Here is a 17,606-nt window from a genome sequence, read left to right on the forward strand (position 1 = left end):
GGTTATCCGTGCTGATTATACTTGTTAAATTTCCTGCTGGTCACAAAACTGAGGAGTGCCTAAAACATACCAGTGAATCTTTTCATGTCAAGCACATTTTTTCAGCTGGGCTCTTTTGAAACTCAGAGTTTGTTCTACATGTAAAGTTTTGGATGTCTTTTTTTTTTCCTTTGTTTGTTATATTCTCCTAGTGACTGTTATACTATTAGAGGCTTTATGTGAATTTCTGTATGCAAGTTTTACAAAATGTATACATTTAATCTTTTATTTGAGTATTCTAAAATTTGTTATACAAATTTTCCTTGGCTTATTGATCGTGCATTAAGAAAGCATGTAAGCGAATATTTACATCGAAGTACATTAAAGAATATTTTCAAAAGTGTCAGTACATCAGAAAGGAATGTATATGCTTCTCTCTTTGCATATGCATAATATAGTGAGGCCCCCTGTTTTTATTCCTTCCGTTTTATAATAATAATAACAACTCTTTTGGTACAGGATTAATGAAAATAAGTAGGGTGTTAAAATTCATTCCCAGTGGATGCTTTTAGGCTGGTATTTTCAGTGTTTGGTGTTCAGGTACTGTGAGGTACTGTCAGATGGCTTCTTGATCATTTTAAATGTTTGACAATATACTTAACTGTTGGGCATGAAAACTAGAACATCAGCTTTTCTTTTAATGATTAAACCTCCAGGGTATAGGAGAAGTTTTGATTGCCTACCACATAGTTTTTTAAACTGGTGAAATCTTTAACTTAAAGAAAATCCAAAATGAGTAAACTTCTAGTTTTAATAGAGCTTGTTTGGCAAGGAAAGTAACAGCTTTATGTTGCTTTTCGTCATTAATTAAAAAAACGAAGTGTTAAGTAATACCTTCCCAAATATCTGTAAAAAGTGGAGGGGGGATTTAATGTATTAATATTGACTAGGCAGCTATTGGACCTCTGAATAAAAGTTTTGTTATGGAAGCCTTGGCATCAAGTACCATATAATCTGACTGTTATTGCTAACACCTATACGACAAAACAATTTTTTGCCTGTTTTATGATAAGCTTTCTGTGACATTGTGTTGCAGACAAAAAAATTTTGTAAGGCTTAAGACCTATGTAGTAGTAAAAGCTAAATGTTTGCTAATTTATTTAACTACTACAACTTACAGAAAAAGAGGTTTATAAAAATGGTCAGAAATTTCCATCCAGTTAGTTCTGCTGGTTATAGTTCTAGTACTTGCAAAGTTTCAAGAAACTGATTTTTTTTCATGCTAATGAAAAGAGATTTCAGAGGTTTTTCAAAGCTATTAAAATTCACATTACCACAAATTCCAGCTGCCATTCAAAATTAAGAAAAGGAAGAAGAAAACCCCAAACCAGATAAACCAAAATGGGGGGTACCAAGGTAACAATGGCATATCTGGAATATGCCAGTTGAAGCAAGCCATCATGACAGAACTGAAACATAGAGCTTTCACCATGAAAAATATGGAAAACCTCAAACCTGTACCCAGAAAACTACATTCCACAACTTACCAGCAAGTAGGGAAAGCATTTACACTAGAAGGAGATAAATTGTATAAACTGAATGTAGAATGTATAGCTCGATTATGCTGCAGACCTTGTTTAAGGAAGTATCATCTAAGGAAAAGCATTGTCTTTTTCAAATTAACTTTGACACATTTGAGAAATTCTTTCAGAGAAGAGCTGGCTGTTTGGCAGTTATTAAGGAATTAAAACTACTTCTCGTTCCCTTCCCGCTGTTGTAAAAAGCATGGAAGAAAAGCATGTAAGCTCTGTTTCTGTTGCACAAGTGACTTCAAAGGACAATAAAATTGGAACTGTTCAGTTCAATCCAAGCTACAGTACAGCATCTGTTTAAATTGGTGTCAGATAATATAGCTATGCTGGGAACCTTATTTTGACTTTTCTGTACATAAAATCCTCCTGTTGATCTTACACCTCCATGTGTAAGGGTAACAGGTATTGTGAAGGATCAGTAACAAAAGGCAATCACGTGGGATTATGTTGTGTAAACTAAAACGTTTAGTCTTTAAAAATCAGTTAATTGAAGGAGTAATTTCAAGGTTGTGTTCAGAAGGTTGGTTTGGTAAGCATTGTGAACAAAACCTAGATCGATAGCTGTTGATCTCCCTTCTGGACTTAGAAGACAGCAGTTACTAGCTTGGTAGATGGATGCATTGTGATAAATAGTGTATGTGCACATCTCTGTGAGGAGTTTCAAAACTAATACTAATATGATACTAATATACTAATATAATACTAACTAATATGAATTTTAAATGCCATCAGAACTTAAATAGCACTAACAGGCTTTTAGACAGATATCTAGGTAATTGAAGGAATGCAGATATAGGGTTTAGCATTTTGTTATTTTTATGTGTGGCAGCTCAATACAAGATATAACTCAGAAGCACATAGTTCAGGTGTAGTATCCTAAGTAATAGGAGAAGGCATGGATTATCTATCAGGAAATCAGATCCTTTTAGGCAGCTTGGCCAAACAGGACATGTACTTTCCTTCCACAATTTTACATACAAGAAATTGGAAGGACTTTGCTTGAACTGGAAGGACATCTGATCAATGATTTTTAAAAACTGGAGTTACTTAGACATTCAGAGGAGTAAGGCTTTCTATGCTTTAAGCCCACAAAATGTATTAAAAAGAAGCTTTGATTAGTCGTCAGTAATATGGTCAACTGCATATATACTTATCAGGCATATCTGCTTTTACAGAATTCTGTTTAACAGCAGTCATTAAAGGAAATCATGGCAACTGCCAGTAATGAGGTACACCATCCTGTAGATCCTGGAATCTCAAAGCTGCAGTTTGTTCCCTTCAGTAGTGCCTTGGATGCAGGATTCTGGCATGAACTAACCCAGAAGAAACTCAATGAGTACCGACTGGATGAGACCCCAAAAGTTATCAAAGGGTACTACTACAATGGTAGGTAGAAACTGAACATCTTGCTTAGTAATTTGGGTTTCTCCTCTCATTCATCTAAGTATTTGTGTAACGTATTTTAGGTATTTTGCTGAAACATTACAAAACGCGGCTGGGTGAGCTGTGAATTCTGGTGCGTCTGTGGGTAATTTATAACTTACATTAACAAAAAGAGGCAAATTGATCTATGTATTGTGTTTTAAAAGAAGCATGTTGCTGCTTTTTGTCCAGGTGATCCTTTGGGTTTGCCAGCTCGCTTGACATTGGAGTTTAGTGCCTTTGATATGTAAGTACATACTGTGGTTTACTTTAATTTGTATGTGAAGGCGCTTTCCTTGTGTAACAGTCACGCCTTGATATGTAATGTTACTTGGGCAAATTCCACGTGGAAATAAATACATGTCCTCATGACCTTTTTTATAACAGTAGAGAGACTGCTTTGAGTCAAACATTAGCTCCGTCTGTCTGAAGTAGTATATTCATTTGAAGAGCCATATTTGAAATATACTGGTAGGTCTCAAATTCATTCACTGGTTGAATATAGGTTTGTTGTTTTTTTTTTTCCATTTCTTTGCCCCTTCTGTGTAAGGGAGGGTATTTCAGTCATTTGACCTCTGATCAAATTTTTCCTTAGATCTCTTTTTACTGAGGATTCATCATTAGAATTAGGATCTCCAAAAAGTTTTTACAGTCCCTGGTTGTTACATTGTAATATCTTTCAAAGTATTTAAACTTTACAACTGGAATTTTGTACTTTTGCCTTTACCCCCAAAGTGAAAGGTAAACCAAAGCTGCTCAGTGTACCCAGCAAAAATGAGATGAGAGGGAAAATATTTTTTCCACATGGTTTTCGTTTCCAGCAAGTGCCTAAGTTGGTATAACTAACATAGGAACAGATGTCTTCATAGTTAGTGTCTTGTTTGTTTTAAATTGGTGATTACAATGTTGTAAATAACAGAAGTGACTTTGTCTGTCTTGCTTGGTGAGAATGTTAGGAGCCTAGTGAGGCTTTGTGCATTTTGATATTATTTCATAAGACATATTATTCCATTAATTCTTATGTAAGAACTTTTAGGTACGTTACTGAAAGCATATGCAGCGAAGTGCAGTTGGAAGAAAGCTGTGATGTTGGGAACAAGAATTGGATAGTATTTGATTTCTCAAATGTTATGGTGAAATAAAATTATGGGAAGTCCATTTATGCATGCTTAATTATTTCTTCTACTGTAGTAATTTTCTGTGCTTCTGTTTTTATACTTTAGGTAGTCAGTTTAGATGATCATGAAGAGTTTGCTTTTAGCTTTAAAAATTTTTGGAAACTACATTGTGTGTATTTATTAGGTAACTTAAACATTTTCTGTACTTGAGTTTGAGCAGTGATCAGAAACATATCCATTTGAGAGAACCATGCTAAAGGAGTCAGTCAAATAAATCAGGGAATATTATAGTTTTTTACCAAATTTAAAATTCAAATTCAAAAAGGGGGAGGAATATATACAGTTGCTTACAAACAGCAGGTTCTCCAGCTGATGATGTTAGAAGCTATAAAATCTTTTGTCTGGTTTAGGCTTCCTTTCGGATGTCTTTTAAACATAAAATTTTAACTGAGTAACTCTTTATGTGAATGAAATCTAGACATCTATAGTTCAATCTTAATTTTTTCTTAGTGAAAATCACATTTGTTGTGGGTAGTTTATATTTGCATAGAATTTTAAGATCTTCAATCAGTGATGTACTGCCACCTTGCTAGAGGTAATACAGATGCCTGATGTATTCCTGAGGTCGTAATACAGATGCGTATTTGCACAGGTTCTTATACCAATCCATGTTCAATAAAGCATTAGGATCATGAAAATGTTTTTGTTAGCACTGTTATTAGCTCTTATTACTGTGCCTCATCATTTGACAATTTCAGGGCAACCTTACACCATAGGATAGCTACTGCTACTACTGTAGAACTTGTTAAAGGCATTAGTATCCAGTTCCCAGAGGTTTCTTTCTTTTATTCAGGAATGCTTCAATACCAGCACGCTGCTGTCCTGCTGTCGGAACATTGTATAATACCAACACTTTTGAGACTTTCAAGTCCTGTGATAAGAAATCACTTCTGGAAAAAGAAGCAAATGAGGTAAGATTAAAAATCAAATCAGCTGGTAGAGAGAAATAGCCGGTGAAGTGCTTTATAGTCACTGTCCCAATATTGGAGATACTGTCTGTACTCACTCATATAGTAACTTTAGGATTTTTCTTATTCTGGAAGGAATAGAACAGACTATTTCAGTTGGGAGGGGCCTACAACGATCATGTAGTCCAACTTCTTGACCACTTCAGGACTCACCAAAAGTTAAAGCATGTTGTTAAGGGCATTGCCCAAATGCCTCTTAAATACTGACAGGTCTGATCTTTGCTTTTTACTGTTCTTTGCAAGAGAGTAGAAAGTAGCTAATTATACTTGGAGGACTTAATTCAGTGTTCTACTACGCCACATTTTAAGCTTAACAGTGCTATTGGAGCTGCCAGTGACTTGAGTTCTACAGACAACATTTTTAAAAGTTGTCTTGCTACCCAGAAACCACCAAGTGCCTGCTTTAAACTTTAAATTATTACAATACATCTGTGCGACAAAGGGATGGGGAAGCTCCAGAACAGCCAGAAGACTGAGATAAAGCAAGAAAAAGAAGTCTGTCAAAGGAGGGGGCTCGTCTGCTTGCACTGTAACAAACTAAGTTAAATGTCACAGCTTGGGAAGGAGTGAAAATGAAACTAAGGCAACCTTTTTCTTTTTGAAACGCATCACTTCAACCTGTCCTTGATTCCTTTAAATAGATTGGTTGGTTGCTTGCTGGCCTTGAGTAGCAAAGTTTTTATGCATATATTCACTCAAAGCTATAAATGTTTTGTGTTCCTGTGGCCTAGTGCTTCCCTGCCAGTGGTAGGTATGACGCAATATCTATCTTCAGGGAAACTGGGAATGTTGGAATGCTTTATTCACTCTTGTGGCTTTTTTTGTTGTTTATCTTTTTTAAGACAAAGATAAGAGGTCTGCCTCATACAAGTATTATAACTTCTCAACAACGTGCAGTATAGTGCCTTCTTGCATGTCTCAATTTTTTTGGTCAAATTTCCTAGTAGCTTATTCACATATCTAGTACCTATAGGTCCCATGAATGAAAAACATAAGTGTGCAATAAAAGGCTATATTAGTATCACAGTATGTTCCATATTGTGCTAGTGTTAATAGTTCATATACATGAGGGACTGTTGCTGATTAGGTTTGTTTCGTTTTGTTTGATACTCCATGCCTGATGCATGGACTAAGGCTCCTCTTGTTTCCCAGCTTCCGTAATTTTTTGTGTTAGAGAGTGCATGTCTTACCTTTCAAATCCTTTTAGCATAAATAATAGCATGGATGAAATCAGTTAGGAAAAGGACACAGTGGTTTACTGAGAGTGTTAATTTCAGTGTTTTTAAGGTAGCTGGAAAAATTAAAGATTTCTGCAGCTGTTCTCATGCTACCTTGGTATTTTGTTTCTCTGCCCTTTCTCTTCATTCTTAACCCCTCAATCAATGAGAGATATGGGAATCAATAAAGTCTGGAGCTGCTCTTGAAAACCCTATGCTCTTGAACAGGTTCCTGCTGCTGACATTCGCAGTGAGTAACGATAGTATGTCTCATACTTGGAACACTGTAGTGGAAATGACGATGTAATTAATTTTTAGGAGAAATACTGTATTGGTATTAGCATATTAATGTTATCAGGATCATTCTCAGACACCTTAAAATGTCTGAAACATTTTAAAAAAAACTAATAAGCCATTCTCATGTACAGATATAAAATATATTAGGATGTATTCTTTAAAAAATGCTGGTGCCATCTCATTCTTTCCTACAAATGTGTAAGATTATCTGGTGGACTGATAGGTATTAGTAAAAGTAAAGCAGTTGTTTCATGTTTAACAAATTGAATGTTTTAATAAATAATGCTCCAGCTAACAAAACCTGAAATATTGTACACATATTGTCTGTTTAAATCTTACATAAAAACATATAGAGAAGGGAAATCTTCTAGTATTTTTTTATTTTCTAAAATCATAACACAGTGGCTTGTGAAGTAGAGAGAACTATGGTTAGTATCATCAGCCATCAATTATGATTAATATTCCAAACAGTAATTTACTTTAATTTTATGTTTATTATCTAATTTACAAGATTTTTTTTCCTAGGATTTAAAAAAGTATCATTTCTATTATTGGTTTTGCTACCCTGCTCTCTGCTTCCCTGATGGAATACATATAATTCAGAAACCAGTGTGTCTTGGTGACAGATTCCCATTAAATCAGGTATTCGAAATACTGAATGTTATGAAGTCTGTTGCATTAAGCAGTTTTGTGGCCTGTAAAATGTAATATATTTTTGTTAGTGCATACTGAATTAATTTGAGAATCTAATTTCTTTTAAAATCTTCACTTTTCTTATTTCCATGTGGGTTTTTTGTTTACCTCTTTTCCTGTTATTGTATAAAATCTCTCAGCTTAACATCACTTCAGCTTTATTCATTTAGGTGCAGATATGACAATTCTTGAAGAGGCAGTTATGTTCATTTTAATTTTTATATACAGCTTATTGAATATATAGCTATATTTTTGAAACTCATATTTTTAAGAAACTTTTTTAAAGGGGCATCCCCTGGGAGAACTAAGTCATTAGCAATTACAAAATTGTTAATAAAATGCATGATTGGACAAGAAAAATAACTGGATAGGGAAGTTTGGTTTTTTTAAAGGAGAAAAGTTAATTTCTTGTAATTTCATATTACAGTGGAAAAGGGTGAAAAAAATCAACTTGCCCACATGTGCCTTTTTGCTTTGATAGAAGTTAATGCAAAACCTTGAATGGCTTTTTAATGGAGTAATAATCAATGAGAAACACATTGGGGTTTTTTCAGTGAAAAATGCTTAGTTCCCTCCTTCTCAGAAGACCCTCATTAGTTCTATAGTAATAAATAGTGTAAAAATACCTGTCATGATCCAAAGACAGAGTTTCAAGTAAACACTGAAAATACATGTAACAAAATAAATTGGATGGGATTCTGTTCGTTTGCTAATAACAGAGGGACAGATTTACTTTCTTATAAAACTGCTGTGACTATCAGAATGATATTTTTATCTTGTTTCAATATCTATTGGTAGATCATTTTGCAGCATCTATAATAATGCCCCTGTTTAAAATTTGTATTGACAAATGCTGGTTTAGCAACTGAAGTTTTGATCTCAAATGTTGTAGTGATAATGGGCTTTGAATACACCATACTCTTAAGATTATTTGAGTGAGCTAGCCTTCCCAGGTGCTGAAACACTTTCTGTGGTTCTGTATAAGAATGTTAAAGCTTTTGGTTACAGTTGTCTTTTTGCTTTTAGATTCAAGCACTTCAGAAAGCATATGACGAACTTTGCCAGAAAGAGGGTGTTACAGCCTTGCCTTATTTTTTAATCAAGTATCATGACAATTCTGTTGTGATATCTGTACTGAAAAAGTGGGATGATTTCTTCCAAGACCAAGGGGGAAAGGTAATGAGAATTTTGTCTTTTTATAACCTACAAATGTTTAATTTACAAATGATTTGAAAAGTGTCTATAATATTGAGCTGGGCACAACAGTAGGCCAATGAATAGTCTGAGTAAATAGCTGAAGACAGCAGCTTGGATTGATTTTTGTGTCGAGTTATGTGCATCTAGTTCTTACGGAAAAGCCCAGTTACATCAGATTAACGGTCAGCTTGAAAACAAAGTTCTTCATATCCTGTCTCTTTCATTATCAAAATAGAAACGACATAAGTTTGTGATGGAGTTAGCATAATGATTAGAGTTTTCCAACCACTTTCCCTACAATGCTATAATAATGCAAAACACTTCTATTGTTTGTGTACTAAAAATTGGTACTTATATACTTTTTATGTATTTGTTGGTTGTGGTAACAGTAATCAGTTATGGGAGTTTTCAACTTTCAATGTGTGTTTTGCCACATGTATGTGTTATAACATGAGAGCTTTGGGTAAAAATTTATGGGAATCTGTATCTGAAGAATGTTCAAGGTAAATGCTTTGTAATTTTGGAAGATAGATGGGTTGTGCACCAGAAGAGGAATAGATATTTCTTCCTGTTAAATGCGGAGATCATGCATGTCCTTTGAGCATAAAGTGAGTCCTGTCCATTGCTTTCAGTTAGGGAAGAATTATAACTATACATGAAACAGATGTCATTACAGCAAGAATTGACTGGCTTGGTTGGCTTGTGTTTATGTCCATTGAATTCTGTTTTGTAGCATGTTGCTCAGCTGCTGAACTTTGCTAGGCCTTTCTGAATGCTTTACTGTCTTTATTTTTGGTGAACTTCAAAATTTTTTATCTTGCATGTCACTGAAGTGTCGGGAAATGAAATTTGTTAAGTTATGGTGAAGAGCTAGTAAGTGCAAAAAAGACCTCATTTTTTTTTAAGGAGGTCTTGTCACACCTTATAAAAGCAATTTATACATGTTTTATAATACTTCAAGTATTCTTTTGCTTTTCCAAATTTGTTTTTCTGAAATTAAGACCTAGGTCCGCAGTTGTTCTTTGTAAAATAAGATTGTGAAGGTTGAGATTTTAAATGGTAGTATTACTACAATAATGGGTCACAGATAAGAGCATACTTAATTAGATAGGGACATTCTCAATATGAGAGAAATCTGTAATAATATGGAATATATTTCTTCATTAACATTCACTTTGGAGGGAAGTGCCAAAATTTTACACATGTTGGAGAAGATTTATTGCATCAATACTGCCTGTTGAGTTTGTATTTCAGTGAGCCAAATGAACTTGCTCCCCTGGAAGAAAAATATATTTTTGCTGTTGCTGAGTTAGTTTTCTCCTAGTCGATGAAATTGAATCAGCTTACCGATGGGTCTTATGCATGCTTGAGTCAGCAGTTGCAAAGCGGTAGCAGTGTATGGCTGGGAGGAGGGATGGGGAGTGGGCCCATTTCTCCTATCTGCATCCATTAGGTTGGCTCATCTGCATTTCAGCCTGTTCTAGGGATACCTCACTGATGTGGTAGAGTTGAGACCAGTCACTCTAAATCCATCTATAGGCAAAGAAGCAGAAGGAAAGAGCTCTGTAGATATGAGAGACACAGGTACCACTAGTGATGGCCGAGTTCAGATTTTCAGCATATCTAAAGGTAGGCAGTGGCATCTTTCTAATCTCTGGATGTGTCTTGGTTCTGTGTTGACTGTGAAGTATAAGCCCCTAGTTTAGATGTCTCAGTTACAAGCGTGGCATTACATTGGTTGAACATGAGACGCAATGTCCTGCTCCTTTATTTAGATCTCATCTTGAAGGTTGACTTTAAACATTTTTATGCTCTGTTTTTATGTTTTTCCTTTGACTTGACACCTTGCTGGCCTGTCCTCTTTCACTTTTTGATCATACCAAAATCAATACAGAATTTTGTTTCAAGAGCAAGGCTTCAGCTATTGGGCTTCCCCCATAATGGTGTGTTTAAAGGCACACATACTGTAGTGAAATGTGAATTCCGTAAAGAGGCTAAATGGAACAAATCTCAAAGCTGTGGCAAACACTTTTCTAAAATCTAGTGTGACCATGTATTAAACATTTGTAAATACCTAAAATGTGTGTGTAGGCATTCTCTGTCCAGAAATTTTATGTTAAAAATGCCAAATAACTGTTACTGTGAACTGAATATCAGTAGGGATAGATGACTTCTCATTTAGAGCAATTTTATTTGCAGGTGACAGTTGGAGTTTATGATCCATGTAATTTATCCCACTATCCAGGATGGCCACTGAGAAATTTCCTGATCCTGGCAGCCCACAAATGGTATCTATTTTATTCTTTCTGACAAGATTATCTATTGGTTGGTAGCAAATTAGGCATTTCTCACCCCATGGTACTTTATTCGTATGACCCACCTGAGTTTTAACTTTTAACCTTGACATAATTCCCCTTCAATGATTCTGATTTTGGACGTTATTCTGTTTACCTCTGTCAGTCACAAGTTCCTGTTGCTCCTAGTCCTTGCATGCATGTACCTGGAAATACATGCTTCAGACCCTGCCAATACCCTCCAGCTGTTTCAAATATTGTTTAAAGTATTCTATGATTTTATATAACTAATTAGTGCCAAGTAATAGTAGACCTAAATTCTGAAAATCAGATACTCTTAGGTTTTCTGGTAATGTCTCTCTTGAATTTTTTGTTGGGCAGAAGTTGGAAGACAGGACATAGTTTTACACTCTGGTATTTGAAAAAAAGTATCATTTAAAGTATCATATAAACTTGGGTTGCTGTAACAAAAATGTAATTAAGTTGCTTTATGAAAAAGTTTTGACTTTTACATTTTTATTACAAAGCACACAGCAAGGAGAAGAAATGCTCTGTTAGGTATGGTGTTTTCTGGGCTGCTAGCTGAACTGTGGCATAGAAGGATGTGTAAGTGCCCAGAAAGCTTTATGCATTCTGAGGTTCAGAGGTTTTTAGGCACTAAAGTTCTAATTGTTTGATTTGACTATTTGAATCATTAGGGGAACAAGTGATACTATCGGTCTCTACAACTACTTGAAAGGAGGTTGTAGTGAGGTGGGTGTTGGTCTCTTCTCCCTGGTCATTAGTGACAGAACGAGAGGAAATGACCTCAAGCTGCATCAGGGGAGCTTTAGATTGGATATTAGGAAAAATTTCTTCTCTGAAAGGGTGGTTAAGTGTTGGAACAGGTTGCCCAGAGAGGTGGTGGAGTGACCTTCCCTGGAGGTATTTAAAAGACGTGTAGATGTGGCACTTCAGGGCATGGTTTAGGAGCCATGGTAGTGTTGGGGTGATGGTTGGACGTGATGACCCTAAAGGTCTTTTCCAACCTTAATGATTCTATGATTCTATATTGAGAACTAAGAGGATCTTGTGTGTGCTGTGGCAAAGTACATCATGTCACCTGATGAGTGCTCAATTGCTGCTGTTCTTTTTATTCTTCTAAATATGCAGTTTGTCCAGCAGCATTGTATAAATGGCAGAGGACAGGCTGACAGTGTAATTTCTTTAGAGATGTTTTACAAAAAACTAGTCTTTTTCACTTACTAAGCAATTGTTTTTATTTATACCTGATCAGAACAACAGCATCTGAGTACTAACAGAAAAAGCCTTATTCAGAATCTGCAAGAGACTAAACCTGTGTGAAATAGTGTTTAAAAGAAGTCCTTTTCCTGTTAAAGAAGTTGCATGTCTTTCTCTGTTTATCTTGTTCTCTTAAATGGCAGGGGCAGCATTCTCCAGTCAGTTGAAGTGCTGTGCTTCAGAGACAGGACCATGCAAGGAGTGAGAGACATAACACACAGCATTATCTTTGAAATAAAACTTCCAGAGAGAGTCCTTGGCCCAGGTAATCCAATTAAAAAAAAAAATCCTTTCCCATTTTTTCTCCCTCCTCAATCACTGTGAAGATGGAAACAATAAATTATTAATACTAGATCATTTCTTCTGCTAAGTTATTTAAAATGGATTTTAAATTGTTTGAATTTCTGTTTAATGTCTACGAAGGAAATGGTTCCTTCAAAAAAGACACAAGGAAGCATATTATCTTTTAATGTTTTCCTCCTTAAATTGTGTTTCTGATTTAAATAAATAATAAAAAAGTCCTGGTGTCATATGAAATACAAAACCCAGGCATTTAGCAACCAGTCTCTTTTTTTCTTGTTTAATTTGTATGTAGTCCCTCAGCTAGAAAAAATGCATATAATAGTGAATTCATGTGATACAAACTTTCTATTTTGAAAATGGTAGAATCCTGCTGCAGAGTGGAATTGTTTCTTCAATCCCATAGTGAGGTAGGCATATGTATTTTAAAGCAATAAACTTGTAACATTAGAGCATAAACTCAGACTTAATTTTAGTGTACAGCACAGTATCACAGAATTTCTCTACTTCAAGAAGTTCTGAATGCTTTACATATTGTTGTGAATTGTTTAATTATTACATAATTAGGATATATGATTTTTTACTGAATTTACAGATAGGGTCTAGGGAACATGAAGAGGTGATTGAACTTGGCAAAATTTACTGAGTTCTGAACTTAGCAGTCTGTTTGACATTAAGGATCTGGAGGCTTGATGAGGAATTATGTCATCTCTGTCGTAGATTTGAAGCAAGCTGGACAGGCAAAAGCAGCGCATAAGACACCTGAGAGTAAATCACTTCTCCAAGAAGCAGTGCTTTTGGTTGATGTAAAACAGCAAAATTTCTATAGCAATATATACTAGGTTGTTAAGATACAGTTTAATTACTTACAGGTTTAGAATTTGTTTCCTTTTTTCCAATGAGGTTAAATCCGACAAATTTTTTTTCTGATATGTGTTATTAAGGCTTTCATTCTTTCTTTTCCTTCTTTCTTCCTTTTTTTTTTGTAATACGTCAAACAGATTGTCCAAAAGCTGTTGGGTGGGAGAAAAACCAAAAGGGAGGCATGGGTCCGAGGATGGTGAATCTCAGCGAATGCATGGATCCAAAGAGGTTTATTATCTTTTAAATTTCTATAGTTTTCTTTACTTGGGCTTAAGTCATAAGTTGAAATATGAAATGCAAGAACTGTCTGTCTCTGTTAGGTAAGAATATACAGTAACACATATACTGTATATTGTTTGGACATTCCTGTTGGAGGTAAGGACCTCAATAGATATTTACAATTTTTGACTCCAGCTTTAAATTTCAAATGTGTTATATTTAAAACTGAGTGGAATGTAGGTTGTAGTGCTACAGGCCTGTGGTTTTCATTGAATTCTATAACTTGCAGGTTGTTAAATGTAATGAAAATAAACATGAAGAAAAGGTCAGCCTTTTTGGAATTGTTACGAGTGTGACAGGAAGGAGCACAGGAAACATGACCTTAGTCATTTTTATCATTCTGCACATAGTGTATGGGCAATGGATTGAAAACAGTCTAGTTACACAGCCTGTTGGCTCATCTGCTTTCACTGACTACTGGTGTGTTCTTGACTTTGAAACACTGTAGGAGTGTGTTGATCTAATAACTTAGGTTAACATATTTTACCTATCAAGCTAAGCCATTTTTATCTTGCAATTGTGACAATTCAGAGTATGTTCATAGGCATTAGAGAAGGTTCATCTGAGGGCTCTTAATTCTTTAAGTAAATGTAACTTGACCTTCTTTACTTGTATGCGTGCTTGCTTCTGTTAATTCCCACAGAGACTGTGGGTAATACGCCAGCCTTGGCAATTGTGATCTTGAATCCTTGTTGAACAAATAACTTAGTGGACACTGAAAAGTTATGCTTATGATGTATAAGGGAATGAAACTGTCAGGAATCTGAGAATTGTGATGACCTGACTTGGTGAGAATTTTAACACCCTGTGTTTTGATGAATAGAAAAATCTGACACTAGGTTGAGCATGGATTTCCTACCTCATTTTCCTTCTAAAACTTCCACAAAGAGCTGACCACACTCTTTAGGGGGGCAAGCATGATAGTTCATGTTAAGGACAGATGTAACTGGATGCAGGAAACCAGTTAATTTAAAAAAGAAACAAAAGGTTATGAATGAATGGTCTGTGTCTTGTCACTCAGCTGAACAGAAATTTTGGCTGAGACACTGATTTTGCTTTCATGCTTGCATCAATTTTGTTAATAAAATGTTAATTTTGGATTGTTACATTTTTCAGAAGCCCTTAGAGACTTGTTCTAATTCCTAAGGAAGTATGTGGCTTTAGTATATTTTTACAGCAAATCCAGAGAGGCTAGTTGACACCTTTTCTGTGTATCCTAGCTTTTGAAAAAGAGCACTTCCCTAGAAAAATTTTGTGGTTAATACCAATCTTGTGAAATGCCTACAAACTCACTTTACTAGCTGTCTTTCTGCTCTTGTTTCATCAGTGATTTACTCCTCTGTTTTTAAGCAGTACAGCCACAGTGTTCAGCCAACACATTGGTTACAAGAGGAGGTTCCAAAGATACTGAGTTTCAGGAAGTGTTTGTGTATTTCTATAGGATGACTTTTGGCATCTTCTGTTTGCGTGTTTTTCCTGTTTGTCCGATTGGCAGAATTACTAAAAATTTATGGTTAGGACCCTTAAGAACATAGTGCATGTGTCATCTCATAGGTGCATAAGCAGCATAAATAAGTTTTTTCTGATCTCCTTGCCATGTACCGTATTATTAGGTGGAAGTATGGTTGGGGGACTTTGGTTTTTGTATTACCTGTATATTGAATTGATTAATTCTTTCTCTCCTTGGGGGGGGGAAGCATTGAACTTCTATTTCAGTAAGAAATAATTGCTTTGCTGGAGAAACGCAAGAACATTCAGAAGTGTGTTGCTATTTATTTCATGGTATAGGTTAGCAGAATCATCAGTGGATCTTAATTTGAAATTGATGTGCTGGCGTTTGGTGCCTACTCTTGATTTGGAAAAAATTGTGTCTGCCAAGTGTCTACTGCTAGGAGCTGGTACGCTGGGTTGTAGTGTTGCAAGGACCTTGATGGTAAGTCTTGAGTGAATCTTAAAAATAATTGCTGTTTCTCATAAATTCTGTATGGGTTTGGGGTTTGTTTTTTTAGCAGCTACCATGGCACATAAGAGAAAAGTTGTATTCCTCTGTATTTAAGTACACATAATACATATTAGTTGATATTATAAACTGGGGAAGATGTAAGATCCATAGCCAATGGAAATAACTTGAAGTCCTGCTAATAGTAGAATTAGGAGTTATTAAGAGAACCTTAGCATAATAGTAATTTGTGTTGAATTTACATAAAAAAAAGATGGGAGAAGAAATTCTGGAACAAATTATCAAGCTAATATGATCAAATTCACTGTGAAGCACTTGAAATAAGTAACTGTGCTGTTTTTAGAGATGTTTACCAAATCCCACTGAATTCAGCAGGGTTTTGGGGGATTACTGCTAAGTGATATATTTGAGCAGACCATATTTTCTGTTCTCTTAATTCAGTGGAAGTACAAGGTTGTTGCTGTGAATAGCTTCAAAAGCTTTTGTAGCTTGACCTTTCTAGAAAAATTGGACAAAACTCCACTTGAGTTTCTGGCATTACTCAAAAGTATATGGCTACGCCCATTGTACTTATCATGATTTAAATTACTTTCTTCTTTAGGGTTGGGGAGTCAGGAAGATTACATTTGTGGACAATGCAAAGATCTCCTACTCCAACCCAGTACGGCAGCCCCTGTATGAGTTTGAAGACTGTCTTAGCGGTGGGAAGCCTAAGGCACTTGCAGCAGCAGACAGGCTGCAGAAAATCTTCCCAGGAGTGGTAAGATCAGTATTTACAATGTGTTAATAAGTTCCTTGGAAGAAAACCAGTGACTTTAAATAACTATTCCAAGTTCTAGTAATTATGCATTATTATGAGCGAGAAAAATACTACACAGGTGTTACACTGGTTACTGACAAACCTATAGGCATTTTACTTCAGGTACTCTACACATGTTACACTTTAGGGAGACAATATTTGTAATAATGTGTCGTGGCTTAGCCGGCAGCTCAGCCCCACACAGTCGCTCGCTCACTCCCCCACCGGTAGATGGGGGAGAGAATCAGAAGGGTAACGCTCGTGGGTTGGGATAAGAACAGTTTAATAATTAAAATTAAAAGAAACAACAACAGAAATGCAATGTAAAGGAGAACAACGAGAGGCGCAAAGCCCCGGGGGAGGGGAGAGGGGGAACGAACCGCCGAAACAAACCGCACGCGCCGCAGCCGATCGCCGACCCAACGCCGCACCCCCTCCGCGCTGCCACTGTCCCCCCCTCAATATATTGGTCATGGTGTCACATGGTATGGAATGAACCTGCCATTGGCCAGTCGGGGTCAGCCGCCCCCACCACAGCCCTGCCCCTCCCAGCCCCCCCCGCCACGCGGCAGAGCTCGGGAAGCTGGAAAGGTAGCCGACCCCCACAGTGAGGAGAATTAACCCCTTCTCACCCAAAACCAGCACATTCTCCACCCCTTATTCCATACCATTTACACCAATGCCAGGTCCCATACGATGCAATACAACCGTACCAACCACCACCCCTCCCCTTCCCATCCCTTAACATAATACACAGACATCACTCCCTTAGTTCATGGACCTTCCCTGTAAAATGTCCATTAAAATGTCCATTGAGTTCACCCAGTCCATGACTCTGGGCTCCATCTGTTGTATCAGTCTTTCAGGGTGGGAGAGATGGTGTGTGGCGTTGGGTTGCTGCATACTGAGTCAGTCATCGTTCCATCACTGCTGCACGGCTTGTTTCATAGTTGATCGTCCATGGGTTGGGAGGCTTGTACTCTGATATCATTGATACAACACAGAGGTGACACACAGTATTTATTATATAGCAGTTCACATTGTGCTGTTCAGTTCATTGACTGTTCTCACCCAAAATCAAATCCCCTTGAGGCACACATCGGATTTCTCCATCCTCCTGCATCACCCACCAAGTGCACCCAGGTCCTCGAGCAAAAGCAATCCCACGAAGGGGTTTGCCTTTGCTGGAGGCAGGAAGAACCCAGACTGTTTTGCCCAGCATACTTTTTGTGTGCACTACAGGGACTCTATCCCCTTCCACAGTATGTAGGATTTCTGACTGGGCA

General features: G+C 36.5%; 1 protein-coding gene across 11 annotated transcripts in view; it reads left to right on the forward strand.

Annotated features, from left to right (window-relative positions):
* ATG7 (autophagy related 7) overlaps positions 1-17,606 on the forward strand; it is a 114,202-nt gene that overhangs the window by 847 nt on the left and 95,749 nt on the right. For all 11 annotated transcript variants that reach the window (XR_010373359.1, XR_010373357.1, XR_010373358.1 and 8 more), the window contains exons 2-12: positions 2,747-2,957; positions 3,186-3,240; positions 4,965-5,082; positions 6,529-6,606; positions 7,179-7,295; positions 8,373-8,522; positions 10,743-10,831; positions 12,262-12,383; positions 13,420-13,510; positions 15,350-15,494; positions 16,123-16,281. Coding sequence is in view for 6 of the 11 variants with exons in the window: in XM_064454241.1 (XP_064310311.1) it covers positions 2,780-2,957; positions 3,186-3,240; positions 4,965-5,082; positions 6,529-6,606; positions 7,179-7,295; positions 8,373-8,522; positions 10,743-10,831; positions 12,262-12,383; positions 13,420-13,510; positions 15,350-15,494; positions 16,123-16,281 (1,302 nt within the window). In the remaining 5 variants the exon portion in view is untranslated. The remainder of the gene's footprint in view (positions 1-2,746; positions 2,958-3,185; positions 3,241-4,964; positions 5,083-6,528; positions 6,607-7,178; positions 7,296-8,372; positions 8,523-10,742; positions 10,832-12,261; positions 12,384-13,419; positions 13,511-15,349; positions 15,495-16,122; positions 16,282-17,606) is intronic.

The sequence above is a fragment of the Phalacrocorax carbo genome, chromosome 6, assembly GCF_963921805.1.
Source record: "Phalacrocorax carbo chromosome 6, bPhaCar2.1, whole genome shotgun sequence".
Classification (NCBI taxonomy): domain Eukaryota; kingdom Metazoa; phylum Chordata; class Aves; order Suliformes; family Phalacrocoracidae; genus Phalacrocorax; species Phalacrocorax carbo.